Below are 27,742 nucleotides of genomic sequence, written 5' to 3'. Positions count from 1 at the left end.
AGCAGCTGAATGAAGATTTGAAATAGACGGGTGTTTTTCTGATACCTTTCTCTAAGAAACCTCTTTAACATTTCTAAAAAACAACCAAACGCAACCTTTGCCAATGATATGACTCCTCATCGAGTGGGGATGACAGAAGAGTTTGTTTTTTAGGTAAAGGCAGAAGAGTTACATTTGGCGCTTGGAAGTGGTTGATTTGAGCAGAAATTTAACCTGATGCAACCTAACCGGCTTTTAAAATACAAGTCCCATTTCTCAAATCGCTTTGTGATGAAAACAGTCACACCCTCATCTATATAAGAAATTAGAAACGGTATTCATCACATATAACAGAAAAAACCAAGAAACAGCACTGGAAATACATTTAAAGAAGGAAGAGGGGGAACAGAAGGAAAGAGATCGAGTTAGATCCTTCCACCCATAAGATAAAAGCCCCAAACTGATACAGCAAATGAGCGATACAGGAAGCATGCATAAAATTAGTACAATGGCAACCCACCACCCCGCCTTTTCTTTCATTACCTTTTTTTTGTGGAAGGTTTTGGGTTGGGGGGGGGGGGTGTGTTGTCGATTAACTGTGATTATTAGTCACAGAAAGCAAAATTCCCTTTGCCTTCTCTAGTACTTCTTGCTCTTCTGTAGTCAATTTCTGCGTCAGAGCTTGATAACCCCACCCGATACCTTTTGCTGATTTTGGAGTCCCCCATCTTTGAGATGTCCTCTCCATCAGTAAATGCATGGTCACCGGGTTCATTTGGCTCAGAAACATCCTCACTCTGGTTCCATGATTTATTATCTGCAACATTTCAAAAGCAAGTCTTACCACACACAGGAAGCAATAATAACCAGAGTACCAAACTTTCTATCATTTTGAGCCAAAAAGGAAACCAAACCTAAGAAAGACGGTCTAAAATCTAAACAGCTAGAACTCAATCCACCTATCAAACTTACTACTGGGAAAAGTAATCTAACTGGGATGGCAATTTGCTCCCTTTTTACTCTACTTTTCTTCCCACATTTTTCAGCCATCTAATCAATAGAGCTGAGGTAGCAATTTTAACTGTTGACGAATAAGGGACCATGTGGACTGGTCATCTGTTGAATTTCAAACCTGAACTCATTCGCCATATATTAGTCTCCTAGCCATCCAAATATTCACCGATATTGACCAGTTCATTGTGCCACATGTACAATGATTGTGGCATTTGTAGGTATGAAGATCACTGCATTAGGTTATTTGATGAGGACAACCGGTCCACAGTTTAACAACCAACTAAGATACCATGTGAAAGATAACCGTACTTAAAGGCATCAGGGTCTACAAAAACTTTTCCCATTACCGTGATTCAAAATTGGCCCAAATAGCCAAATCCTAATACTTCTGAACAGGATGAAGATTTCTATAGGCCAATTCATCCACAGTCGGATGCATTTTTAGAAACTTGGACAAAAAGTAAATAGTAACATTAATCTATTTAAGATCAAGAGTTACCTGCACATCCATTGCATGAATTGCCCCGTATTTCACCATGTACTGCCATGCTGACATGATCTGCCACAAATTTTAGACCTTTGTAATTCAGCAAATCCATCTGGGCTGCCTGTTCATTTGGCAACACAGGATCCATGTTTTCTTCCATGAATGATTTGTTAGAAGATGCAAAGGGAGTCATGGTAAATGAGTCATCCATTACATCAGAAATCTCCACATACTGAGGCGTGGCAATAATTTCATCTGCACTGAACCCAAAGGATGCTCTGTAAGCTTCGATTTCCTCCACATCTGTCTTGCAATTTTTATTGTGCCTGTTCTGCTGTCCATTTCCACCACTGGAGTAGACTTCTGCTTCCCTGGAAAGAGATAGTCTCCCTCCACTATGAGGATATGAAGGAAGTGACTGTTGGGCCTGGTCCAGATAGAACTGTGCAGAAGTAGCAGGGCAGAAGAAACTCGAATCTTGAGATAGCATGAAATTTTTGGAAGTGGCTGTGCCAAGTCCAAAGAGCCTAGATGACCCATTCTGAGGATATTGAGAATCTTGCACTGAAATTGAAGAACCCCACTGTGCAGGGAACTCCTGCTCAGGAAAGGACAAGGACACACCATCAGCAGAGGTTCCTGAAATAGGTGAAATGAGACTACTTGCAGGACTTTCAGGATAAAGTGGATACGTCGCTTGAAGATCATTTGCAGCAGCATAATTCGACTTGCCAGCATTTTTGATATCCACAGAAGATGAAAGGAACTGAGCAAAAGGTACATCAGGGGATGAAGGAGTAGTAAGGTGGGCCAACTCTGGTGGAGGAGTAAGAGGAGCAGTAGATGGCTCAGTTGTAAAGGTAGAGAAAACAGGGGGAGAGACCAATTGCGTCTCGTGTGCATATGGCCCTGTGGCAAACATAGTTGACGAAGGCCCACCAGGTGAGTTGGCTGACATGGACAAGAAGCAACTGGGTGATTGGGCAGTTGAAGGAAGAGCAGAATTTGTGAAGGATGCCGGTGAAGATGGCGGAGCTAGAAGGGATGGAGTAATTGTCGTAGCTTGGTTAGTCAGTCCAATGGGTTGAGGTCCATTTGCCCGATTTATCAATGTGTTCCCCTCTGGAATACGAGGAACAATACGCCCTCCACCTTTTTTTGATCCAAAGCATGACAGCCCTCCCCAACAGCCTCCCCATCTCCTCCGCTGCCAAAAAAGAGAAGCAGTTATGAGCCCTGTTAAATTTCATACAACCTACACGGCAATTGACATTGAAAATGCAATGAGGAGCTTCTACACAATGCCATTGCCATATGAATGCTGCTTCACTCTTAATGGAATATTATACTCCAAAACATTACCGTTTCTCAATGAATTATAGTGGCTTGCATTAGAAATATATTAAAATATGCAAAAAGGATACGCATGCCATGAGATAAATCCAAAGGGCATCAAGTTCAGTTAAGACCCAGAATTCTCATAACAAAATTGGCCATGCAAGCAAAGTGCCCCATGCCATGCACTTTGTAGGAATTGATAGGTCTCGGAATTTTCTCCTATTCTCTTTCCATCAATACCAACAACTAGCAGAAGGTAGAGCATGTTTCCTCAATCACCATAAGGGCCCACAAGCCATGTTGAGGAAAATGAATCATCAAACAAGTTAAAACATCACATCCAAATCTGCAACACTAGTGGAGGTGGGGAGGGGGGGGGGACCACTTCTCTCATGCATAGAAACCATAGGTTTCATCAAACATAAGGGCTACTTAGCACTAGCATTGGAAACAGAGAGCCATGAGGATCCGGTTTAATGACTTCCCAATAGAACATTACAGATTCCACCTTAGTGACATGCAACTGATAAAAGCAGCACACTATGATCCCAAGACTAGGAAAGTAACTGATACAAGCAGCATGCTATGATCTCAAGACTAGAAAAGCATTGTGTTAAATCTAACTAGCTTCGATTGACAACACATCAACTGAAATTAGTTTGAAGTTCCCCGGGAGCTGCAAAGAACTCATCAGCAAAGCCAAATATAATGACCAAGATCTTAACTTCAGTCATCCAACATCATTGAGTTATACAGAAGGTCAAGAAAAATATGGCAAACAATGACCCCCTCCCCAAAAAAAAAAAGGGATCCTCAAGATAAAGAAATATGGAGAAAGAAAGATCCTATAGAATGTCGACATAGAAATGATTATATTTATCCAGTAGGTCTGCTACTTGTATAGGATATCATCTAGAGGACCCCCTGTACTTTTCCTGTCATTTGTTGCAGCCTTTAACTTCTTTGATTGCAAAACACCATTGTCCTTTTATAAAAGGGCATACACAGTGCACGAGGCTCCCACTACTGCAGGATCTGAGGAGGGTCATAATGTACGTAGCCTTACTCCTGCTTCTCGGAGAGGCTGTTTCCTGAATAGCAAAACATCATTGTGTGGGTCCTAATTGTCCTTTTTCCCTCCCTTGACATTCAGTTATCTCTAATGGTTCAGTTCTTAGTTGAAGATCATTTTATCACCCCAACCATGGATTATTATATCACATATGACAGAATGCCAAGAACAATGACTATTGTGACAGCCAAGTCCCCTAAGTTCACCCACAGCTGAAGTATCTGCAAATACAATAGCAATGAAATAGAGATAAAAGAGTGAGAAATATACCAATTTGATAATATCAGCATCACAACGTGAAGGCCAGAAAAAAAAAACCTCAGCCAGCATAATCCCCAATAAGACTCTTAGATTGAAGACTCAATAAGTTTTTAAAACCAATAGTAATTTCATTAGAACCCTAAAACAACCAGAGAAAGGAACTTGATGACGGAGCATCTTTGTAAAGGATTTATATGGCTTGATCCTCTTCACAGCCAGTAGATCCACTTGATTGGGGAGAATTGTAATGCAGTGGGATAGTAGCACAGGAATAGTATTAAATAGCGAGTGTAATTTAGCAATTTTGGACAGGGACATAGTTTTAAGGGTGAATTACACGGACATCCCCTGATGAATGCCTAAATTACACTTTCCCCCCTGTGTTTCCAAAAATTACAGCCGTAACCCTTGCTTTCGGTTAGAAGTGTCGAGTGGGACCCATCTATGGGTCTCGGGATTAGCGCTTGGTGCTAATACTGAGATCCCTTATGGGTCTGGATTTATGCTCTTTTTATTCTGGTCTTTTCCAGATTTGCCCCTATCCCTATTTATATTGTATTCTTTTCATTATGAGATTAACAAGAAGTTGCGGCTGCTGTTCCATTCTCTTCTTCTCTTCTTCTCTTCTTCCTATTCTCTGATTTCATAGATTACATGGTATCAGAGCTGAGTTACTAGAACTGGTACACAGCCGCACGCAGTCCCCTTTTCTCCTTTTTTTCTTTTATTTTCTGCAATTTCTGGTAACCTAACCAGAGACTTGCAATCTTAAGGATAGGGGTGGTTTCACCCCTCCTCTTTGCTGGTTCATTGATTGTGGATTTGTTTGTTGCGGCGATGGATTAAATTTGCTACTCCTACAATAAATAAATAAATAAATAAAGAGCAAATTTCTGAAGTTTTTCTTTTCGGTGGTGCTATGCGAGTTTTGCTGACAGCAAGGTATTGATTAGCTTGATATTCAATTTATGGTGATTCGATTGGAATTGATGGTTGCATACTTTTCAGGTTAGTGGCAGCCATTGGTGTGTCTTGATTTTTTGGTGGGAGGTTTCCCCTTTTTTTGTTGAAGTGGTGTGTCCTCAATTTTTTGTTGGGTGGTGAAATTAATCCCTTGTTCAACGGACAAGCATGGGTGATGATACTAAACAGAACATGGTTACAGAAGTTGTTTCTTCATCTTTCAATCGAATCACGGAGAAGAAGCTTGAAGGTGTCACAAATTTCCAGCAATGGAGGAAAATTGTGAACCTTGTCTTGACTGGTCGTAACCAGCAGGCACATCTGACGGGCACCAAACCTGCTGGCGATACAACTTGGGATACTAGCGATGGCTCGATGCTAGGATTCTTAGTCAGATGTTAAACTCTATGGAGAACCACATAGTGGATTTGGTTACTCACATCGATACGGTTAAGGAGTTATGGGAGTACCTTGGAGTTTTATATTCTGGTCAGAATAATTTGTCACAAATTTATAAGCTATCTCAGGAATTTTATCGGACATAGAGGAAGGTGCGGTCTATCACTCAGTATTTTGCTGATTTCAAGAGAATGTATGAGGAGCTGAATTCCCTCCTTCCTATCTCTTCTGAAGTAAAACAGATGCAGAACCAAGGGGAGCAATTGGCGGTTATGGGTTTCTTGGGAGGCCTTGGACAAGAGTATGAATCTGTTAGATCATAGATCCTTGGTGGTGAGACTGTTGCATCATTCACAGATACATTTTCTAGAGTGCTTCGTGTATCTCGTGATGCTGCTCCTATAGTTTAGAATTCAGCCTTGGTATCACAAACAAGGGCTGGTGGAATTGGATGTGGCGAAGATGGAAGTCGTGGGGGAGGCTGTGGCCGTGGCACAAGAAGGAGTCCAAATCAGTAGGGGTTTTGGCCAATCTGGTACATCTTCTGATGGATCGGGTACTGTACGGACTTGTCACCATTGTGGCAAACCTGGACATATTCAGAGGTTTTGTTGGAAGCTCCATGGGAAACCAACACAACAGCAACAGTTTGCTAATTCAGCTACTACTTTGGATTCAGCCCCTCAATCTCAACCATCTGAGGGTAAGGTAGTTGTTATGTCAAAGGAGGAGTATGCCCGGTATAATCAGTTTCAGATCTCACAGCCCACTTCCTCCACTGTTACTTAAGTTAAGATAGGGGTAATGCCACTGCATGTCTCTCCGCTACATCTCGTCCCTGGATTATTAATCCAGGGGCATCTGATCACATGTCGGGAATGTCAGGTATCTTTTCATCCTTGTCCCCGTCATCTTCCACTGTTACTTTAGCCGATGGGTCCTTAGCAAAGGTTAAAGGCACTGGTACTGTTTATCCCAGTTCATCTATGTCCTTGCCTTCTGTTCTCTACTTTCCCAATTTTCCGTTTAATCTGATGTCTGTTAGCAAGTTAACCAAAGCTTTAGATTGTTCAGTGATCTTTTAACTTGATTCGTGAGTTTTTTCAGGATCTTGCTACAAAGAAGACGATTGGTAGAGGACGGGAGTCAGGGGGGTTGTATTTACTTGAAGGTTCGGGTTCGGTTGCTTGTTCCAGTATTGCTTCTCACCATCAAATCCACTGTCGGCTTGGTCATCCATCGTTGGAGAGTCTTAAAAAAATAGATCCTAGTTTTACTTCTATTTCTAGTCTTGAATGTGAGTCATGTCAGTTTGGGAAACTCCATCGTGTGAGTTATGCCCCTAGAGTCTATAAACATTCAACTTTTCCTTTTGCTTTAGTCCAGTCTGATGTATGGGGTCCGTGTCCTATTACTTCCAACTTGGGATTTAAATATTTTGTTACTTTTGTTGATGACCATTCAAGGGTCACTTGGTTATATTTAATGAAAAATCGTTCTGAATTGTTTTCTATTTTTTGTCTTCGTTTCTGAAGTTCACACTCAATTTGGTGTTTGTATAAAAATTTTGCATAGTGGCAACGCCAAAGAGTATTTTTCTGCACCATTTTCTGCATTCATGGTTCAACATGGTATGATTCACCAATCTTCCTGTTCTGACACCCTCAACAAAATGGTGTGGCAGAAAGGAAGAACCGACATTTACTTGAAGTTACTTGTTCCATGTTATTTGAGATGCAAGTTCCAAAAATTTGTTGGGCTGATGGGTGATGATAGCCAATTATCTTATTAACCGAACGGCGTCCTTAGTTTTGAAGGGCATCATTCCTCATTCCTTCTTGTTCCCTAAAGAGCCATTGTTTTCATTACCTCCTCGTATTTTTGGGTGTGTTTGCTTTACTCGTGACCATCGACTTGGTTTATCAAAGCTAGATCCTAGAGCCCTTAAATGTATTTTTCTTGGCTATTCTCGGACCCAGAAAGGGTATCGTTGCTATTCACCTGTTTTGCGTAAGTATTTTGTTACGGCTGCTGTGTCATTTTTTGAGTCCACCCCCTATCATGCTGAACCAGTCCATGCTTCTGAATTGGATGACGATTTGCCTATTTGTGTTATCCAGTCGTCTTTGCCACAGAATCCTGCTCCAACTGTTGTTGTTCACCGCCCTCCTATTATTAATGTTTACATCGTCAACCGAAGGTGGTTGCTGCCCCCCTGTGCTCACGGACTCGATCCCATCTCCTTCTGTTGCAGATCCTGATGACAGCCCGCCTACAGCTGATCCTATTGTTTATGATCTTGATCTTCCCATTGCTAAACGAAAAGGTACTCGTAGTTGTACTCAACATTCTATTTCCAACTTTGTTTCATATTCTGGTTTGTCTTCTCCTTTCCGTTCCTTTTTGTCTACTATTGGGGCTCATCCCCTTCCCAAGTCTGTAACAGAGGCATTATCTAGTCCTGGCTGGAGGACAGCTATGAAGGAAGAATTGTCGGCTTTAGAGATGAATCAAACTTGGAAACTCGTTCCGCTGTCCCCCAGGTAAGACTGCTATTGGCTGCAGATGGGTGTATGCTGTGAAGGTGAACCCTGATGGTTCTCTTGCTTGTTTAAAGGCGAGACTTGTGGCAAAGGGCTATGGTTAGGTGTATGGTGTGGATTATTTAGATACCTTCTCCCCCATTGCCAAACTTACTTCAGTTCGTATTCTGATATCTCTTGCTGCATCCAATCACTGACCCTTGTTTCAGCTGGATGCCAAGAATGCATTTTTGCATGGTACTTTGCAGGAAGAGGTGTATATGGAGCAACCTCCTGGATTTGTTGCTCAGGGGGAGTCTAGTATGGTTTGTAGATGAAAAAAGTCTCTATATGGACTGAAACAATTTCCTCGTGCGTGGTTTGGTCGCTTTACTAAGGTTGTTCTTGAATTTGGTCTATCTAGGTGTGGAGATGACCACTCTTTCTTCTATAGACACTCAAGTGTGGAGAAGATTTTTTTGATAGTATATGTGGATAACATTATTATTACTGGTGATGATTCAGCAGGGATTGTGGAGTTAAAATCATATCTTCAACAAAAATTTCAGACTAAAGATTTGGGGAAGTTGAAGTGGTTCAACCCAAGAAGGGAGTTTCACTGTCACAGAAAAAGTATGTTTTGGATTTCCTTACTAAGACGGGCATTCTTGGGTCCAAGCCTATTGACTCTCCTATGAATCACAATGTGAAGCTTACAGCTGAAGGGGGAGATGTTCTTGATGATCCTAAGAGGTATAGAAGACCGTTGGGTAAGTTAAACTATTTAGCTGTTACTCGACCAGATATTGTGTTTCCTGTCAGTGAGGTGTGAGCCAGTTTCTTTCTTCTCCTCGAACTACTTATTGGGTGGGATGCTATTATACGTGTTTTAGGATATCTCAAGAAGGTAGTGGATAGAGGAATAATTGTATATCAAGATCATGGCCATAACAGAGTTGAGGGATTTTCAGATGCTGACCGGCAGGTACTCCAGTGGACAGGAGGTCTACTACAGGGTATTGTACGTTTGTTGGAGGAAATCTTGTTTCTTGGAAAAGCAAGAAACAAAGTGTTGTAGCCCGTTCCAGTGCTGAATCAGAATATAGAGCTATGGCACATTTTAACTTGTGAGTTGGTGTGGATACAACAATTGTTATCTGAGTTGGGTTTTAAAACCTTGGTTCCCATGCAGCTGTGGTGTGATAATCAAGCAGCCGTTCAAATTGCTTCAAATCCTTTGTGTCATGAGAGGACGAAGCATATTCAGATTGATTGTCAATTTGTTCATGGGAAGATGCAAAGTGGTCTGATTCTTCCAAGTCATGTCAGAACCGGAGAGTAGCTTGCAGATGTATTTACTAAGCCTTTGGGTAGTGGGTGGATCAATTACATGATTGATATATATGCTCCAGCTTGAGGGGGAGTGTTAGAAGTGTCGAGTGGGGCCCATCTATGGGTCACGAGATTAGCGTCTAGCACTAATACCGAGATCCCTTATGGGTCTCGATTTATGTTCTTTTTATTCTAGTCCTTTCCTGATTTGCCCCTATCCCTATTTATATTGTATTCTTTTCATTATGAGATTAACAAGAAGTTGCGGTTGCTATTCCATTCTCTTCTTCCTCTTCTCTGATTTCAAAGATTACAGTTTCCAACCTAAATAACACTTAAACCCAAGCTGTTAGTAATATCTGTTAGTTGCTAACGGTAGAAATTTATAATAGTTTTTATGACCATTCTACCCTTGAGAGTGTAGAATTACACATTTGCCCTTAATCTAGTCCTTACCTAAGTCGCCCCTGTTTCTAAAAATACTCTGGAGCTCACTCACCTCTTCTTGCAGCTCACACTCCATCGACAAACTATAGTCACCGATCGACCCTATCTCCCACTACTTCCTGCAACTTAGAGACTCTCAAACACCGTGGGACTCATGGAGTCTAACATTGCGGACTCGAACACTCAGGGCGGCAGAGGCTAAGAAATCCAATGAAACTCTGAGGATTGCTTCGTGGTCAAGCTACAACCCTAGCCACAATTTTGGGTTTGAAAGAGTTACGGTTTGAAACCCAGAATTATTGTAGAAGTCTGGTTGAAACATGCCAGAGAGAAAGGAAAATAAACAAGCCGAGGTTTCAGATTGGGAAGAAGAAGAAGAAGGAGAGAGAGAGGTAGGTACATACCCGAGCAAAATATGGTTTTTTGGAGTTGGGTTTTATCTGAAATCGTGGTTTCCTATTAATTTGCTGTTCCATTCAGTTCTTCAAGCTGTTCATTTGGTTTTGTCAGAGAACGGTCAATAATTGATTGGTTTCTCATTATAATTGATTAATATCAATCTCATGGTCCAAATATCTGTCATGTCTGGTTTTCTCCTTAAGAATTTTACTCTAGAAAGTTGGCTTCTGTCGCAGTTTCAATTGGTTTGGTACCTTCACTTCAGATTCCGCTTCAAAATTTTGATATTATTTCAGTTGGATTCTGCCAGATTTAATATATATACTTTTCGAATAGGTGGATTTGCTAGTTTTCATCTGGGTCTAGTCATTTTCTGCTAAAATGGTGAATCAGAGTATGTTGTCGGGGAAGAAGTCCTCTAAAACAGTGAATTTGAGCTTCAGATTACCTTACTACACTCAGTGGGGTCAGAGCCTGCTAGTCTGTGGCTCTGAACCTGTGTATGGTTCATGGAATGTGAAGAAGGGAGATGAAGTGATTCTTGCAACCACTCTCTAGGGAAGATGAAGTCCTTTTGTATGAGAAAGGAAACGCAGGAGAGAGAAGCTATGGGAATGAAGGAGAGCTGGAGAGAGGAAGAAAGGCCTTTTTTGGTTATATAGACGTTTTATCTAACGTTTTGTGTCCCAGGGGGGATACCAGGGGTTACGGCTGTAATTTTTGGAAACACGAGGGAAAGTGTAATTTAGACATTTGTCAGGGGAGGTCCGTGTAATTAACCCTAGTTTTAATTAGTAGTTCTGAGATGAGGGCAATTTTGTAATTTTGGTTTTAGGATGAAGTTTCTAGTCACTTTATGCATGTCTCTAGTTACTTGACCCACAAATAAGTAGTTATTTAAAAAAAATTAACTAGTTACTTATAATACAAATAATTGGTTCTTACTTATTGCACAAATAACCAACTCTATAAATACTTACGTAATGCTTATCTTTTGGAATAGAATGGACATAAAATTTGTGTTTTGGGATAGGAACTCACTTGAGCCTGTAGGAAGTTGATCCCTTCACATCCCCCTTCTTATCTTCTCTTCTTCTTTTCTTCTTTTCTTCTCCTCTCTCTCTCTCTCTCCAAATTACTGTTCATGGGTATCACTCCAATCCTTCTTTCTCAGTTTCTCTTCTAATTCAGATTCAGATTTGCAGGTCAAGTAGCACTATATAGCAAATCAGCAGGTCAACTTTCTTTCATCATTAACCCTATCATGCAACATATATAGTTGTGACTTTATGTACCTATCGATTGAACAATTAGAGATTAATCTTCTGATCCAATTGTTATATCTACTGGTTCAGTTTTTGCAAAATATCATATCTGCTAGTGCTTCAATTGTTGTTTTTCAACTCTGTTTCTAATTTCTCTTTCTTGTCTCTTATATAAACTCTATTCTACTTCTTTGCTTCCTTGCTAGGAATTGCTCTTACTTGAATCTGTTATCCCTATTCTTGATCTAATTCTGATTTTAAAGTATAGATCAGAATTTCACCTTCTTTCTTCCTAATTTCTCTCCTTATATCTTGCTTAACGTGTTTGCTAATATTCCCCATAGAGTCGGTCCAAGAAAACTGTAGGATTTGTTTCTTCCAATCCATCCTACATCAGAACCATCATTCTAAACAGAGAGGGCAGCATCTTCCATTTTCCACATGCATGTGTGCATGTTCCATAAATCATTACCAAGTAGACAAGCTCTTTCCCATATGATGCAAATCCGACAAAATATTTATTAAAAGCATTTAGTAAATCAGAAGCAATGTTCATGATTTGAAATCCCATACAAAAAAGAGGAAAATGAGCAATTTAATTTTTGAATATTTTAGATACGTACAAGTGCAAAATCTAATCTTCAAAATAAAACAGGAAAATAATAATGCTCACCAGTTTCAAGAGCAGAAAACCATGCAAGCCAGGAGTATAAGAATTAAGAAATGTAGAAGCCCATCGTAATGTCAAAACTTATAACTAGATACACACATGAAAGTTCATCTGAAATACAAATTCAAGTAGATTTTAAACTTCCACCAGCCCATCTTGTTGTTTGACATGGGATTCATCACCTGACTTGCCTAGTTAGCTTGGGGGTGAGATCAACATAAGACCAGTATCCTGTGGGGTCGACTACTATTGTGTTTGAATATCCTAACTCTATCCTATAGTTAAACCAGATGAAGATCCCAATTAGGATTACAAAGTTATCAATTCATCTTCATTTTCAACAATTAGATTTTAACTGCTACTCCACCTCTCTCTCTGATGTTGATAAGTACCTGGCCTGCCACCAGGTCAATGTTTGGATAGTTTTTAAAGGCAACCATCAACTATGAGGTTGAGGGTATCAGAATCAGGCAGAAAGGGGGTGTCGGACTTGGCAAAACCCAAAAAAAAAAAGAAGGGGAGGGGGGGACTCAGTCACTCAGGGGTATATAAATTTCTTTTAAAAAACATTTTTAATATACTATGTATTTTTCCTGTTATAAAAATCATTTAATAATTAATGTTAAGAGGCCCAAATTAAATATAAATATAATTAGAAACCAATTCCCATTTATAAAAAAGAATATTCCAGAATTAATTTGGGTATATATTTCTAGTTGTGGGCCTTAGGTCCTTTTTTTGGGGGGGTGGGGGATTGATTACCAAATATTTTAGTAAGAGAAAAGAGAGAAAAGGTGCAGAAGAATGAAATAAATATTTCCAAGAAACTAGCCTGTAGGATAGGAGCCCAAGTAGAGTCATTTCTACTTAGGAAAGCTATGGACCGTGAGCCTTTTATATTTTTTGGTGCGGGTGTATGTGTGTTTGTGTTGTGAGAGAGAGAGAGAGATTTTAAATTCAATGGGTTATTACATTCATCAGACCCCTTACAATTTTGACACAATATTGAACGAACAGTAAAGTAAAACATTATGGTATGCAGCCCAAATTACTGGGAAAGCCATTATACTAGCATACTGGTTAGTTTTTTCGTGTAACTTTAGTAGCATTAACAAACAATTATTTACGGTTGAAAAATCCATCCTGAGGATTGAGGACCATGGGTAGGCGTGATCATTGCAGGAGAGGACAGATGCACACCAACCCAGAAATCGGGTATCAAATAACATTCTGTGAAAACTGAATGGAAAGGTAAGAGAACGTCATTCTTAATCAATATAATAACGTACAAGGGTTAACCAAGAAATTTAAGGCTCTAACGTATCCCAAGCAGTTAAAGAAACAGGAAGAGTAGTCCTTGGGGAATTTCCCGAGTAAATTAGGAATCTTCTGCTGTATGCATCAGAAGTTTGAACAAACGAGACAAGAACCTCCCATCCAGCAGCATCAGTAAAGCTAAACATTAACTGACCCTTGAAAAGCAATTTCACTTGTATAGCAACAGCGGCGGTCGTAGTGGTGGCATAAGAGGTACATTAGATTAAGAATCTAGCAGGAAGACTAAAACGTCAGAGACGGTGGAACGGAGAGACCAAGTGCATCTGCAACAACTAAGGGGGTTTTTTTTTTGGGGGGGGGGGTGTGGAAGGGGAGAAGTGACGAGCTCATTTTAAGATCAAAGCCTATTCCCAGCCAAAAACGCGTAATTCAACACTCAAAGGGACACGAAAAGAATCAAGTTAGCTGAAGGCAACTACCAATTTAATAAAGGCGCAGAAATTTCGGTAGCGGCTACTCAGATCTAGAGAAGAAGATAGGAAAGTAGCATTCAAGAAAACACAAGTTAAGGAGGATCGACAGAGACATACCCGTTCCGGCTGGGGGAACCTAGCCTCAGCGGAGCCGACAGCCGTCGCAGCAGCGTTGATAGATGCCCCGTTGCTTCGTCCGCCATTTCCTGCCATGCCTAAGAAGCTTCCCCTCACATTTTCCAAAGGGACGAACAAGCGAAATTAGTTATGGAGAGATCAAGTTTGAGATAGATTTAATGACAGCACCACAGAAGAGGAGGAGGGAGAGAGAGAGAGAGCAGAGTGCAGAGAAGAAAGAGAGAAGCAAGCGAGTGATGTGTACTGGACAATCCGAGGAGAGAGCGTTCAATTCGGACAAAGAGGTAAAGGAGAGAGAGTGAAGTTATATTAAGTAGACTAGAGTACAGAGAAGGGTGTTTTTTTTTTTGTTGGGTTGGAATAAGTTGAAAGGGCGGAGGGCGTAGGATAAGAAGATGCGCTGTCTTTGATCGGAACTCTTCTATCCTTACAAAAGTCCGCGATCTCATCTATTTTTTCCAGTTTACAGATTTGGAGTCTTTATTCTCTTCTCTCTTCCAAGTAGGCGGCCAGTCCCACTTATTAGAGTCTAGACCGACTGAGTTGTTGTAAATTGTGAGCCTGTAACCCTCCAAATTCACCAATTCCTTCATCATCCTTGCCGGACGCAAACAAATCCAGAAATCCGCTACTAGCCAACAAATACAAATACAAATACAAATAACGATGGCCACGCCGACTGTCATAATTTTATAAAAAAAAAAATTTGCACAAAAATGAAGAAATTGTACATCCATCTCCTCACCGATTTTGTAAGGGAGTGATATGTCATAAATGTTCTTCCCTATTGTCAGATTCTAAAGGGGCACTCAACACTGGCAGTGTACGTAGAGAATCTCCTTCCTATATTATATATTATATATTGGCTCTTTGACACTTGACCGATGACTCTCTTGCTTTCGATCGAGTTCCTCCTAACTGAACTAGTACTACTACAACTACTGCTGATGAAGTCACAAAGCCAAAAATAGTGAATCGGCAATCAACGGTGAATCGAAAAGTGGGGGAGATCACATGCGTACGTGGCTCGACATAAGCAATATATCAAGTTGCCTGCCTACCTGCCTGCCTCAAGACGAGATGAAACGAGATTCAAGAATACTTTCTAAAACATCAGAATTGAAGAATCAAGACTGTTGAATCAGGAAACGGTGCCGGAGCGCTCTATGTCTGCAAGACAGAGTTAGCAGAGAGGACCGGGCTGTGCCGGCGATTCCACTCCGATGCTTAAGTCAGAATCCTTAGCAACAGATGATAAGAATAGAATTCAGATGATTATGGATGGACGTTACCTCCCTATTTATGGATGATTGTGGGCAGAATCGTGCCCTAATAGGGATGCAGAGTTCTCGGAGTGGAGTGAGTGGGTTTCGGAGTGATTTTAGGGATAACGTTTATCCCCTGACTTCCCTTGTGCCTGATTAGGCGCAATATGGGCAATAATCTCGGGCCATGTTGGTCCATGACAAGTTTTGGATTAGCTAGGCGAAGTGTTGAGGTCGTCCTTCCCTGGCACGAGCTAGGCCGCTGCTGTCACGCCCCCATCCCGATGTAATACATATACTGCCACATAGGGGGTGACTGGGACAACCCGTGTCATCCCACTACCTACCAGGATCGCAGATACAGTGTCTCGAGTCGTAGTCCACCCTGTCATCACATATTGATAACAGAAAAGAAAGTACCAAAATGGAATAAATCGTTCCAATCGCAGAGTTAGCAGAAGCAAAATTAAATTAAATCATGTGAAATTATAGAGCATCGGTTTTCTAATGATAAAACATAGTTCGCTGTTCATAAATGTAACCATTCAATCTCTCCTATAATTAAACACCTAGTTTATACATGAGTGCGAAATGAAAACAGAAAATTAAATGATAAATAATTGCCACAAGGGCACCAATCTTGGGTGTATATCTACATCCAAGTCACAGTCACCGGCTCCACTTGATTCGCATCCAACGGTGCTCATCTAAATAGTACCTCCTGTATAACAGCTAAAAAGGGGTTGCGCAACGGGGTTAGCTACACTAGCTAGTAAGGGAGCAAAGGGGAATCCACATACACCATATAATCATTATCAATCAGAATGATGCGTGCTAATGTTAGATTCATTTTCCACTTAGCACACAATTCTATCGGTCAAGTATATGTTACTGTGATAACTCGGGAGATACTGAGGGTCACTTATCCTATCGCCCCAGTGAAACCTCAATTATCACAAGAGACCTACGCCGGTAGAAGCCATCATGACCACCCAGTGGCAAACCCCGATAGTCATCACTACCCCTGTCCTGGCCTCTCCCACCTCCACAGACCACAGATGCTCAGACTATCCAACACATAAACCCCTGTTGGTAAGGGTCGTAGCATAAGGGAACAAGTATCCTAGCCGCAGATATACTATATGTAAGTCCTATCGTCCCGAGAGGTATTCTGAGTGCATCAACGTCTCATTCCATCTAGTACCCGGGTACCAGCACGACACGACACATACAGATCAGGATGACATATAGCAGTTTTCATAATTTAAATAAATTGGGGTCTCGGTACCGACACACTTGGCACGGTAGCCCGATACAATGGTGAGCGTACTATCACATTCATAACAGATCACATTTGGATAATAATGTATTGCGAACAATGCCTATTGATATATGATAGCATGCTTAAGATTTCATATTAAATATATATTTAAGCCCAACAAATCGCCCAGAACCCACTCACCTAACACGAGCGTCGCCATGTGTGGTTGACATGAATCTCACCTGGGCTCCCCGCTATCCATCTAGTTGGATAGCCTAGGAATACAAAACAATCATTAAAGCATGCATAGAAGGGTCTCATGCTAGGCCCTCAATGTTAAAATCAGATTTCAACCAAGACAGCACGAGCGGACTCATGGACGGTTTCAGCAGAGGTGAGTCCGTCCCTGACTCCGTTCAGGCTAAAAGTAAAAACAGAGTGAGCGGACCCACGAGCGAAACATTTCTCTTTAATCCGGTCGTGCATCTGTTCGACACTTGAAGCACTCTTATAAGGGAGCGGATCTATGGGCGGATGTGCTTCTTGGGTCCGCCCCTACATCCGTTCATTCCCTGAGACACACCCGAGAGCAACTGGCCTCGGGCGGATGCAACAGACTTGAGTCCGTTCCTGAGTCCGGGCAGTCCAACACAAAGGGGTAATACTGGGCGCACTGACGAATGGTACCACAATTGGTGGATCCGGTCGTTCGTCCGCTGGCAGTCTCTTTCGAGATTTCAGAGGGCTTTTGCTCCAGCTTGATGCTTGGAGTGCCCCAAGCTCTCAGGGACAAGGGAGAGGTGTCCAAGCCTTCCTAGGGTCACTAGGTCCTAGGCTCACCTCAAGGATTCCAAGATCCTATAAGATTTGGTCTCAATTTAGTTCAAGGGTTGGGTTTCATGGCTTAGGACCAAGGGTTCACCAACAATGGCTGCAATGCAGCACATAAAGGTCTAGATTGGCTCTATTAGAGCTCCCAATTAGGCCAAGCATCACCTTGAGTCCTAAATGGAACCCTAGGTTAGCTCAAACTCAAGAAACCATCCAAATCAAGGAGGGAATGGGGATGAACTAGGTTTGGGGAGCTTACCTTTGTGAGATTCTCCTTCCAACCATCCTCTCCATCTCTCCTCCTCCTCTTTCTCTTCTCCCTTGGGTCCGGCCAGCTTGGGGAGGAGATGTGGGGCTGCCAGCCATTTTGGCATGGCTTCCATCTTCTTCCCTTCCCCTCCTATTCCTCTCCTACTTCTACTTCTTCTTCTTCTCTTGTTTCTTCTCCTCCACGGTTTGCTTGGGAGGGGGAGAGATAAGAGAATAAGGATTCTCTTATCCATTTAAGGGTCAAATGGGCCTTAGGCCATGTTTGGTTTAGGCACCCCTAAACACTTAGTGGCCCTTAGGTCTTTAAATGGATTTTAGTTAGGTCTTAGGGCTTATTTGGCCTTAGTCATAACCATTAGGTCCATTAGGTCATGTTTGGGGTGCACCCTAAGTCCATAGGACTTAATTGTCCACTAAGATTTCACCTAAGTTAAGCCTTATGGGCCCACCCTCATGGTTTAACTATCCATCTAATGGTAAGGGTAGGGGTCCATGTGGTCCAAAGGTCCAATTAGGGTATCTGGCACACGGGGTGTGGGTCCCACAGAAAAATAAACCATAAAGGCTAATGACAGCACGGGCGGATCCTCAAGCGGATTCAGTTCGAGTGAGTCCGTTCGTGACTCCGGTGCTGCTGTAATGGCCCAAACTTCAAGGAAAGTTGCGGGGCTTTGGCCCACACTTCTAAAACTTTGAGGGGGTTCTTTTAGTAATATTTTAAGTCTGAGGTTATAGGTGTTGGCCAATGTCACCATGGCATTGCCTCATAGGTAAAGGTCTAAACTACCCCGGGGTATAGGGGTATATCTGAGGTGCAGGTGTAACATCCCCCCAACCTTATTAAAAATTTCATCCTCAAAATTTGAGGTGGTTAAGGTCTCAAGGGTAAGGGCTTGTTGCATAACAACATGTCTAATTGCTCACTACTTGGATTAAGTCAAAAGTCAGGTCAAGTAAGGCAGTGCCTATTTGACTCAACGGGTCACGTTCTTCAATATTTTTTTTTTCCTTTTTAGGGTCTCATCACCACAAAGGTGTGGTTTACAGTAATCCTAAGCTCCATTGGGTTATGGGTCGGTAGTTACTACATTCCAGAGGTAACCACACTATCTTCCACACTAAACTGAGTCAGAAGGAACAGAAAGTTCCCTACATCATTCAGATCAGGTGATACCACTCTGACCTTCACTATTCTGGTTACTCTTGAGTTGCAGGACTTAACCTGCCTAGTCCCCAGCACAGGGTTTACATTCGGAATGCTTTCACTTCAGATTATCTCATTACCTAACCCAACTTCAGAATGATCTGGAATATTGATGGGACCTCCATATGTGTCACTCCCAGCACGGAGGGAACGCATTGGCGACCCATTACTCCTTTCATAACTATCGTTGGAAAAGGTCTTGTTACCTCCTTCAGTTTCAGCTTTCACAACCATTAACCTTATCACACAGTTATCCCACAGGGGAAAAGTCCATGCCAGTCCTTTCTCGAGGACCACACAATCCTCTCATGGTTTGAGTTTGGGTTAATTCCTTTAAACAGGTTTCACTTTTAATCTATCCAGCCATTAATAAATTAGTTCCCTCTTAACATTAAGGTCTGGTTGACTAGGGTTGGGGCTTAAACTAGCTACCACCATTAGGTTGATCCAAAGTCACACTTGTGGCCCAAAAGAATAGCTCTAGTCACACACCGGGGTTTTAAAAGGTATAATTATATATTCACATTCGCACCAATCATAGGTATAAGTTTGATAATTACATTCATATCCCTAGGGACATATCTGTAACCTAGGTCAATCCATAGGAGCAAGCAGTCTTCCAGTACGGTATACTATGTCTCTTTGGAAACCAAGTCACAGTGTAGGACTCCCTCTATGAGCCTATACGAGGTTTGGATGAACCAAGTAAAGTACAAATAGAGTCGTTACTAGCGTGAGGTGTCATAAGTGATTTCCAAGTACACGTAGCCTTTAGGGCTCGTTCAACTAAACCTATACAAACTAGCCTAGTATTTCCTTCCCTCAGGCTTGGCTAAGAGTTGGATCCCATGTACCCCTATAAGAATTTCTACACCCCGTAGGTTTAGGCTTCTCTATCCATAGGTTTTGGTTCACTCACTAACGGGGCCTAAGGATTTTCATCCACAAAGGTAACTCTCCTTCTCTCGCATAGAAGGGGAGTCACAACGTACACCGATGCATGCCATCTCATTCCGGCTAGCCTAGTCAGGTATAAGTCCTAATCTTTCAACTTTAGGACCCTGACTAGACTTAGGTGGTCCCCACAAATGGGCCACACAACCAGGGTGTTCAATCTAGGGAATAGGCATAAAATCATCATACATGGGTGGGGTAAAAAGGCCTCCAAAATCTGAGTTCAAAATCCTAAAAGAAATCGAGCGGATTCACGGACGGAATCAGTGCTCCGGGTTCGTTCGTGGTTTCATCGAAAAATAAAGAGAGCGGACTGATCAGGCGGATACGAAACGTGAATCCATTCATTCGTCCATCCTTAGAAGGGTCAAAGGCCGAGAGGAAATGAATCAAACGGATCTACGAGCGGACTTGTGAATGTGGATCCGCTCAGGCTCATAATCCAAAATTTTAAGTTTTCTCGTTCTTCTCAGTGTATCCTCAGAGGGTGAGAGGGTATACTATCCTCCAGGCAGTCATCCGGACAAGTGCCTCCCTTTAGATGAGAAGCGAAAATTATTTAAGGTTCTCTCCAATGACAGGTTTGAGGAGAACGAAGATCTCTCCAAGTTCCCTCCTTCACAGCGTGTTCTGATCTTTATAGCCAAGACCAATCTGGCTCCTTCCAAAGGGCACAATACTCTTCCCCCTCTGATGTCTGCGGTTCTGGCCCATTCTCTTTACACTGGCCAACCCATCTGTCTACCTCACGTGGTCATGCAGCACATGGCCCGCGCGGTGATGAATCCTGCCCGAAACAACACTCCACCCTACGATCGACTCCTCACCAGGATTTTCTTATTCCTTGGGGTTGATCTTGACAGTGAACCCAAGGAAACATGCACTGAGGGACCTATTGGGTTCAATGCACTACAGAAGATGAATTTATATTATGATTATGATAGTGTAGGGGAGCAGGTACAGTATAGGGATGGCAGAGGGGCCAGGGATGAGGATGACAGCAATGATGACCTGGAATTTATGGGTTTTGGACCATCTGCAACAGGTACTTCAGGTGCACCTGGGGGAGGTAGCAACATCATGATGGCTATTCGGCGACTGAACCTGAGGATGGCAGATGGCTTCGATGATGTCAAGAAGTAGTTCTCTGATCAAGCTCAGCGTCTAGAGAGCATAGAGCGAGAAGTGAAAGATCCCATTGCCTTCCTGGGTCGCGGTGGTGGTGGTGCAGATGCCTAGCTCAGTTCTTCCCCAGCAGTTCTCTAAAGTTATTTTGAATTAGTTCCATTAATCTCTTGTCTTTTGATGGATTGGGATGTTGGAACTATTTCCTTTTGACTCTTTCTTGCATTCTCTTTTCTTTATTTTGTCAGTTGGATTGGTGAACTTTTAGAACATTTTAATTATGGTGGATGAATGTACCCTTGGTTTGGGTGGAACAATCAGATGTTTCGAATTGGATCCTTGAAACCTTGTGCTTGAGGTTGAATTGGGCACTGTTGTGTCCAAACAAAGAATAAGGAACAAATTGATGGTTGAATTCATATGCATGATTTGGCAGGGTAAGATTGCATGTTCAGGTTAGAATGAATGAAGTCACAGGGTTGAAGTTGGGAAAGGCTTAACTGGATTCAAGGAAAGATTGGGACATTGAGGAATTATAATTAGTCTTATATATATATACTTTTATATTTGCTAAATTCTCCCTTGTTTAGATCATTGTGGATCATTATGGTTGGTTATATTTAATTCATGATCGTTCATGGCTAATAGCGTATATTTACCCAGCTAGTATCTACATAGGACTCAACCAAGCAATTGCATAATTGTTATTCAATAGCCTGTGTTTCGAGTTCTAAGTTCCACGTTGTCTATTATCATCTAGATTCTTATTTTCACTCCAATTAGTCTTCTCCTATGTCTACATACAACAATTTATGTTCTTGAGATTTTTAGTTTAGAACCTATTTGTGGAGAGTAAATCAAGAGGTTACATTGGACCGTGGTCGGTGCAGAGCATCATTGCTCTGATACCACTCTGTCACACCCCCATCCCGATGTAATACATATACTGCCACATAGGGGGTGATTGGGACAACCCGTGTCATCCCACTACCTACCAGGATCACAGATACAGTGTCCCGAGCCACAGCCCACCCTGTCATCACATATTGATAACAGAAAGGAACGTACCAAAATGGAATAAATCGTTCCAATCACAGAGTTAGCGGAAGCGAAATTAAATTAAATCATGTGAAATTATAGAGCATCGGTTCTCTAATGATAACACATAGTTCGTTGTTCATAAATGTAACCATTCAATCTCTCCTATAATTAAACACATAGTTTATACATGAATGCGAAATGAAAACAGAAAATTAAATAATAAATAATTGCCACAAGGGCACAATCTTGGGTGTACATCTACATCCAAGTCACAGTCACCGGCTCCACTTGATTCGCATCCAACGGTACTCATCTAAGTAGTACCTCCTGCATAACAACTAAAAAGGGGTTGCGCAACGGGGTTAGCTACACTAGCTAGTGAGGGAGCAAAGGGGAATGCACATACACCATATAATCAGTATCAATCAGAATGATACATGCTAATGTTAGATTCATTTTTCACGTAGCACACAATTCTATCGGTCAAGTATATGCTACTGTGATAACTCGAGAGACACTGAGGGTCACTTATCCTATCGCCCCAGTGAAACCTCAATTATCACAAGGGACCTACGCCGGTAGAAGCCATCATGACCACCCGTGGCAGACCCCGATAGTCATCACTACCCTTGTCTTGGCCTCTCCCACCTCCATAGACCACAGGTGCTCAGACTATCCAACACATAAACCCCTGTTGGCAATGGTCGTAGCAAAAGGGAACAAGTATCCTAGCCGCAGATATACTATATGTAAGTCCTATCGTCCCGAGATGTATTATGGGTGCATCAATGTCCCATTCCATTTAGTACCCGGGTACCAGCACAGCACGACACATACAGATCAGGATGACATATAACAGTTTTCATAATTTAAATAAATTGGGGTACTAGTACCGGTAAACCCGGCACCGTAGTCCGGTACAATGGTGAGCATACTATCACATTCATAACAGATCACATTTGGATAATAATGCAATGCGCACAATGCTTATAGATATATGATAGCATGCTTAAGATTTCATATTAAATATATATTCAAGCCCAACAAATCACCCAGAACCCACTCACCTGACACGGGCGTCGACGTGTGTGGTTGACATGAATCTCACCTGGGCTCCCCGCTATCCATCGAGTTGGGTAGCCTAGGAATGCAAAACAATCATTAAAGCATGCATAGAAGGGTCCCACGCTAGGCCCTCAAGGTTAAAATCAAATTTCAACCAAGACAGCACGAGCGGACTCACGGACGGTTTCAGTAGAGGTAAGTCTGTCCTTGACTCCGTTCAGGCTAAAAGTAAAAATAGAGCGAGCGGATCCACGAGCGAAATATTTCACTTGAATTCGGTCGTGCATCCGTTAGACACCTGAGGCACTCCTATAAGGGAGCGGATCTACGGGCGGATGTGCTTCTTGAGTCCCCCCTACATCCGTTCATTCCCTGAGACACACCCGAGAGCAACTGGCCTCGAGCGGATGCAACAGACTTGAGTCGGTTCCTTCATCCGGGCAGTCCAACACAAAGGGGTTATACTGGGTGCACTAACGGATGGTACCACGATTGGTGGATCCGATCGTTCGTCCGTCGGCAATCTCTTCCGAGATTTGAGAGGGCTTTTGCTCAAGCTTGAAGCTTGGAGTGCCCTAAGCTCTCAGGGACAAAGGAGAGGTGTCCAAGCCTTCCTAGGGTCACTAGGTCCTAGGCTCACCTCAAGGATTCCAAGTCCTACAAGGTTTGGTCTCAATTTAGTTCAAGGGTTGGGTTTCATGGCTTAGGACCAAGGGTTCACCAACAATGGCTGCAATGCAGCACATAGAGGTCTAAATTGGCTCCATTAGAGCTCCCAATTAGGCCAAGCATCACCTTGAGTCCTAAATGGAACCCTAGGTTAGCTCAAGCTCAAGAAACCATCAAAATCAAGGAGGGAATGGGGATGAACTAGGTTTGGGGAGCTTACCTTGGTGAGATTCTCCTTCCAACCATCCTCTCCATCTCTCCTCCTCCTCTTTCTCTTCTTCCTTGGGTCCAGCCAGCTTGGGGAGGAGATGTGGGGCTGCCAACCATTTTGGCATGGCTTCTATCTTCTTCCCTTCCCCTCCTATTCTTCTCCTACTTCTCCTCCACGGTTTGCTTGGGAGGGGGAGAGATAAGAGAATAAGGATTCTCTTATCCATTTAAGGGTCAAACGGGCCTTAGGTCATGTTTGGTTTAGGCACCCCTAAACACTTAGTGGCCTTTAGGTCTTTAAATGGGTTTTAGTTAGGTCTTAGGGCCCTTTTGGCCTTAGTCATAACCATAAGGTCCATTAGGTCATGTTTGGGGTGCACCTTAAGTCCATAGGATTTAATTGTCCACTAAGGTCTGTTTGATTTTAGGTTAGGGTGTATAAAATCCATTATTCACCTAAGTTAGGCCTTGTGGGCCCATCCTCATGGTTCAACTATCCATCTAATGGTAAGGGTAGGTGTCCATGTGGTCCAAAGGTCCAACTAGGGTGTCCAGGACACGGGGTGTGGGTCCCACAGGAAAATAAACCATAAAGGTTGATGACAGCACGGGCGAATCCTTAAGAGGATTCGATTTGAGTGAGTCTGTTTGTGACTCCGGTGCTATTGTAATGGCCCAAACTTCAAGGAAAGTTGCGGGGCTTTGGCTCATACTTCCAAAACTTCGAGGGGGGGTTCTTTTAGTAATATTTTAAGTCTGAGGTTACAGGTGTTGGCCAGTGCCACCGTGGAATTGCCTCATAGGTAAAGGTCTAAACTGCCCCGGGGTATAGGGGTATATCTGGGGTGCGGGTGTAACAGCTGCTATCTGGATGGTGACGCAACGATCTCTCGCAATGGCATGAGCTACGCTCTCGCGCCTGCGCTTCGCGACGTATGTAGCTCGTTAGACCTCGTTCTTGATGAGCTCGGTTAGCTCGTGTCTGGTCTGCGTGCCCTCGGCTCATTTCTTATGTACACGTCAGCTCCTCATCGTTGAGGGAGATCTCCTGACCTACTGAAGACTATTATCAACTTCTCCCTAAAACTCTTATCATTCATCATCTAGATGACTAATATTGACCCCAAAAAAAAAATCATCTAGAAGACTAATAGTGACACCCCAAAAAAAAATCATCTAGAGGACTACTTAATATGATGAAATAAAAACACAAAATTAAAAGGGAATAATACATACATGTTGCCTATTGGAGAAGATTTAAGAGGATTGCTCTATAGGACTTGGCAATGAGACAACTTGTTGACTCTTGAATTGACATTGGGTCACAGCTTTGGAGAATCGCATCCTTGTTTAACACAGGTAGGTAGGTTGACGAGACTGTGAAGCGTCGCCGCAAGGGCAATTAAAGTTCAATTTGGGTTTCCAATTGGGTTAAAACAGGAATAAGATTTCCCCTTTTTATTTTACTTATAAAATAGGTCTTTCATCTAGAGTGAAACATTTCAATTCCCTATTAATTTTTTGTCTGCCTACTTGTATTAGTGAATGAATCTTGTATTAGTGAAGAGATAGATTTTGTAAATTCACCTCTTATGGAATCTTGTAGTGAGAACTCTCCATCTCCATCTCTATCTCCATCTCCATCTCCCTCTCCCCCTTCCTCGTGTTTGGCTCTCCCTAATCCCTATACCCTTGGTGCTTCTCATGGAATGTCATCCTCCTCCCTCACTGTTGCTGTTTTATTCACAAACAGAAACCGGCAGAATTGGGACCCGAGATTCATACGCTTTGACGGCATCACCTGCTACTTCCACTGTAGGAAGGACCCTCCCCTCACCAGCACGCTCAAAGGAGAGACAATATCTCCGGATTGTCCTTGAACGCCCTGCAGCACGCTCTACTCCACGAATACTAAGGTATTAAAACCAGATCATTACATCTTGAGCTGCTAGGAACTCACTCTTTGTTCCAATCCATTTTAGGCGACATGCTGGTACTGTGCGGATATTAATCTATTTCTCTTGTTTGGAGTGTGATGTGTAGGGCTGTCTGGAGCTTTGAGGGACTGGCGAAAATGCACAGGGGTTTGACAATGGACCAGGAAATGAAGATGGGTTGCAGATACCCATCTCGATTGGCTCTCCCTCTAGCATGTGTGCCGGTCATGGAAAGGGCACGAGTGCGGGCAGCTGAGGGGCTGACCAGACGACAGACTGCAAGGGTGATGGTTGCGGTGCTAATGGGTTGCAGTGAAGGTTGGGCCTCCTCACATAAGGGAGCTTGCAAGAACGGGACAGAGGTTGTGGTTATAGTTGTTGCAGGTCTCGGGTTCCTCACAGGAGTGGTGGAGCAGGGGAGCGCTGTTGCAGCGAAAAGTATGGGTGAGTTGGGGGCAGGGAGCATGGCGGTTGGGGTGCGGTTGCAGGGTAGGAAGAGGGAGCGGGAGAGGGAGGGGTGGTAATGGCGATGGCGGTGGTAGCAACACTCGTAAAGGGGTCAGATACAGAACTGGAATTTCCCCTGGATTTTAAGGGTAAAAATGTCAAACTATTTTTGAGGAAGGAAAATCACTGTTTTGGATAATTTGTAAACCCAAAGCTAAGTTTGTTTAATTTTGTTCAATAAAAGAGTAAGAGTCCGTTTGGTAATACTTTTGTTTCTTGTTTTTGACGTTTTTCTGTGTTAGGAATCTACCGTTTGGGTCCACCGGTCTGTTTTTATCTGCCTCTGAAACAAATCGGGCAAAAAAAACGCTTCAAATGAAGCAAAACAAAGGAAAATTGAAAATGTGTGCCCGATAAAAAGACACCCTAAAAGCTCCAGCGACTACTCTTGTTGCTTGCGACATCGTCTTCTCCAACGAGCAAGAAACCCTAGTTCTGTTCTTCTCCAACGAATCCCTTGCTCTTGCTTCCTGCCATTCTTCTCCACCAAAACCGAATCGAAGGCATCTTGCGACATCGTCTTCTCCAACGAGCAAGAAACCCTAGCTTTGGTCTTCCCCAACGAATCCCTTGCTCTTGCTTCGTGCCATTGGGAAGCTGGAAAGAGGCCCTTCATCAGTCCTCGCTGTTCGAGAGAGAGGGATTCTGGGTTGAGATTTTAGAGTCGGGAGAGAACACCCCAGCAGGTCGAACTCAATTCAGTCTCGCATGGACTCCATAGAACCTCTGATCGCTCACATTCAAGGGCTTTCGAGTAGTGTCGATGATATCTCTCATCTTCACAACCTCCTAAAACAGGCCGAGGAATCTCTCCAATCTCAGGCGCTTCGATTAGCCCTTTTTCTGGAGCAGCTTGACCCTTCCAAGCGTTCTCTCGGCTATCTCTACATCTTGTAGGCTCCTCTCCGTGTGTTTGTTCTGATATCTTTTACTTTCTCCCTTCCCCGGGGGTTTAATGTGTTCTGTTAGATTATCACGATGTTCGTGTTTCCTGGTATTGGCCGAAATCGATTCTAACACATTGATCGTGTAACCAATACAAACTGGACTTGAAATGTGTGATTTTTCTTGTACATCCATTATCTTATTTTGCACAAGGGTGTTTCATCTGATTATTAGTTTAATTTTAGTTTAACTTTTGACTGTTTGAATTAGAAACCACTTCAATATTTTATGCGGATTCACCAAATTGAAATTTTGGCTGTGATAGAAATTGGATTGAAATTGTAATTTGATTCCTTGCTTTTCATTTTCTCTATGAACAAGCAGTTTCAGTAAGGGCCCCACGAGTGAGTGGTGTCAAAAATGCTGCTGCTGCTTATTCTTCTTTAAATATTTGATCATCATAATTTAATTTCTCCTGAAA

The 27,742-nt window shown here is 42.5% G+C and overlaps 1 protein-coding gene and 2 long non-coding RNA genes across 5 annotated transcripts; 2 read left to right on the top strand and 1 right to left on the bottom strand.

Moving 5' to 3' along the window:
- Positions 1 to 262: 262 nt before the first annotated feature.
- LOC122658488 (uncharacterized protein At1g76660-like) lies at positions 263 to 14,285 on the bottom strand. Of its 3 annotated transcripts, none has more exons than XM_043853475.1 (3): positions 14,017 to 14,285; positions 1,493 to 2,684; positions 263 to 796 (listed from the first exon to the last, which is right to left on the bottom strand). In XM_043853475.1, exons 1-3 carry the CDS (start codon positions 14,110 to 14,112, stop codon positions 585 to 587), a joined length of 1,500 nt encoding a protein of 499 aa, XP_043709410.1. In that variant the 5' UTR covers positions 14,113 to 14,285; the 3' UTR covers positions 263 to 584. The 3 variants fall into 3 exon arrangements, with proteins under 3 accessions (XP_043709410.1, XP_043709409.1, XP_043709411.1); XM_043853474.1 differs by having other exon boundaries at positions 1,493 to 2,687; positions 14,017 to 14,284; XM_043853476.1 differs by lacking the exon at positions 14,017 to 14,285 and adding an exon at positions 12,152 to 12,168 and having other exon boundaries at positions 1,493 to 2,687.
- LOC122658490 lies at positions 5,183 to 27,197 on the top strand. The gene is made up of 3 exons (XR_006332449.1): positions 5,183 to 5,194; positions 23,249 to 23,256; positions 27,015 to 27,197. It is a non-coding gene; the product is annotated as an uncharacterized LOC122658490 (long non-coding RNA).
- LOC122658491 lies at positions 5,237 to 11,453 on the top strand. Its single transcript, XR_006332450.1, has 3 exons — positions 5,237 to 5,248; positions 8,305 to 8,310; positions 11,247 to 11,453. It is a non-coding gene; the product is annotated as an uncharacterized LOC122658491 (long non-coding RNA).
- Positions 27,198 to 27,742: the final 545 nt, after the last annotated feature.

The sequence above is a fragment of the Telopea speciosissima genome, chromosome 4 (assembly GCF_018873765.1).
Source record: "Telopea speciosissima isolate NSW1024214 ecotype Mountain lineage chromosome 4, Tspe_v1, whole genome shotgun sequence".
In the NCBI taxonomy this organism is placed as follows: Eukaryota; Viridiplantae; Streptophyta; class Magnoliopsida; order Proteales; family Proteaceae; genus Telopea; species Telopea speciosissima.
The sequence above is the reverse complement of the archived record's forward strand: the minus strand, read 5'-3'. Positions and strand labels throughout refer to the sequence as shown.

Bases quoted from the DNA above. Each gene is read 5' to 3' on its own strand.
- LOC122658488 (XM_043853474.1), bottom strand. From the start codon at position 14,112: ATGGCAGGAAATGGCGGACGAAGCAACGGGGCATCTATCAACGCTGCT. The intron at 2,688-14,016 runs GTATGTCTCTGT...CTTTTTTGGCAG, and splicing joins GGTTCCCCCAGCCGGAACGG to CGGAGGAGATGGGGAGGCTG. The intron at 797-1,492 runs GTAACTCTTGAT...GAAATGTTGCAG, and splicing joins TTCATGCAATGGATGTGCAG to ATAATAAATCATGGAACCAG.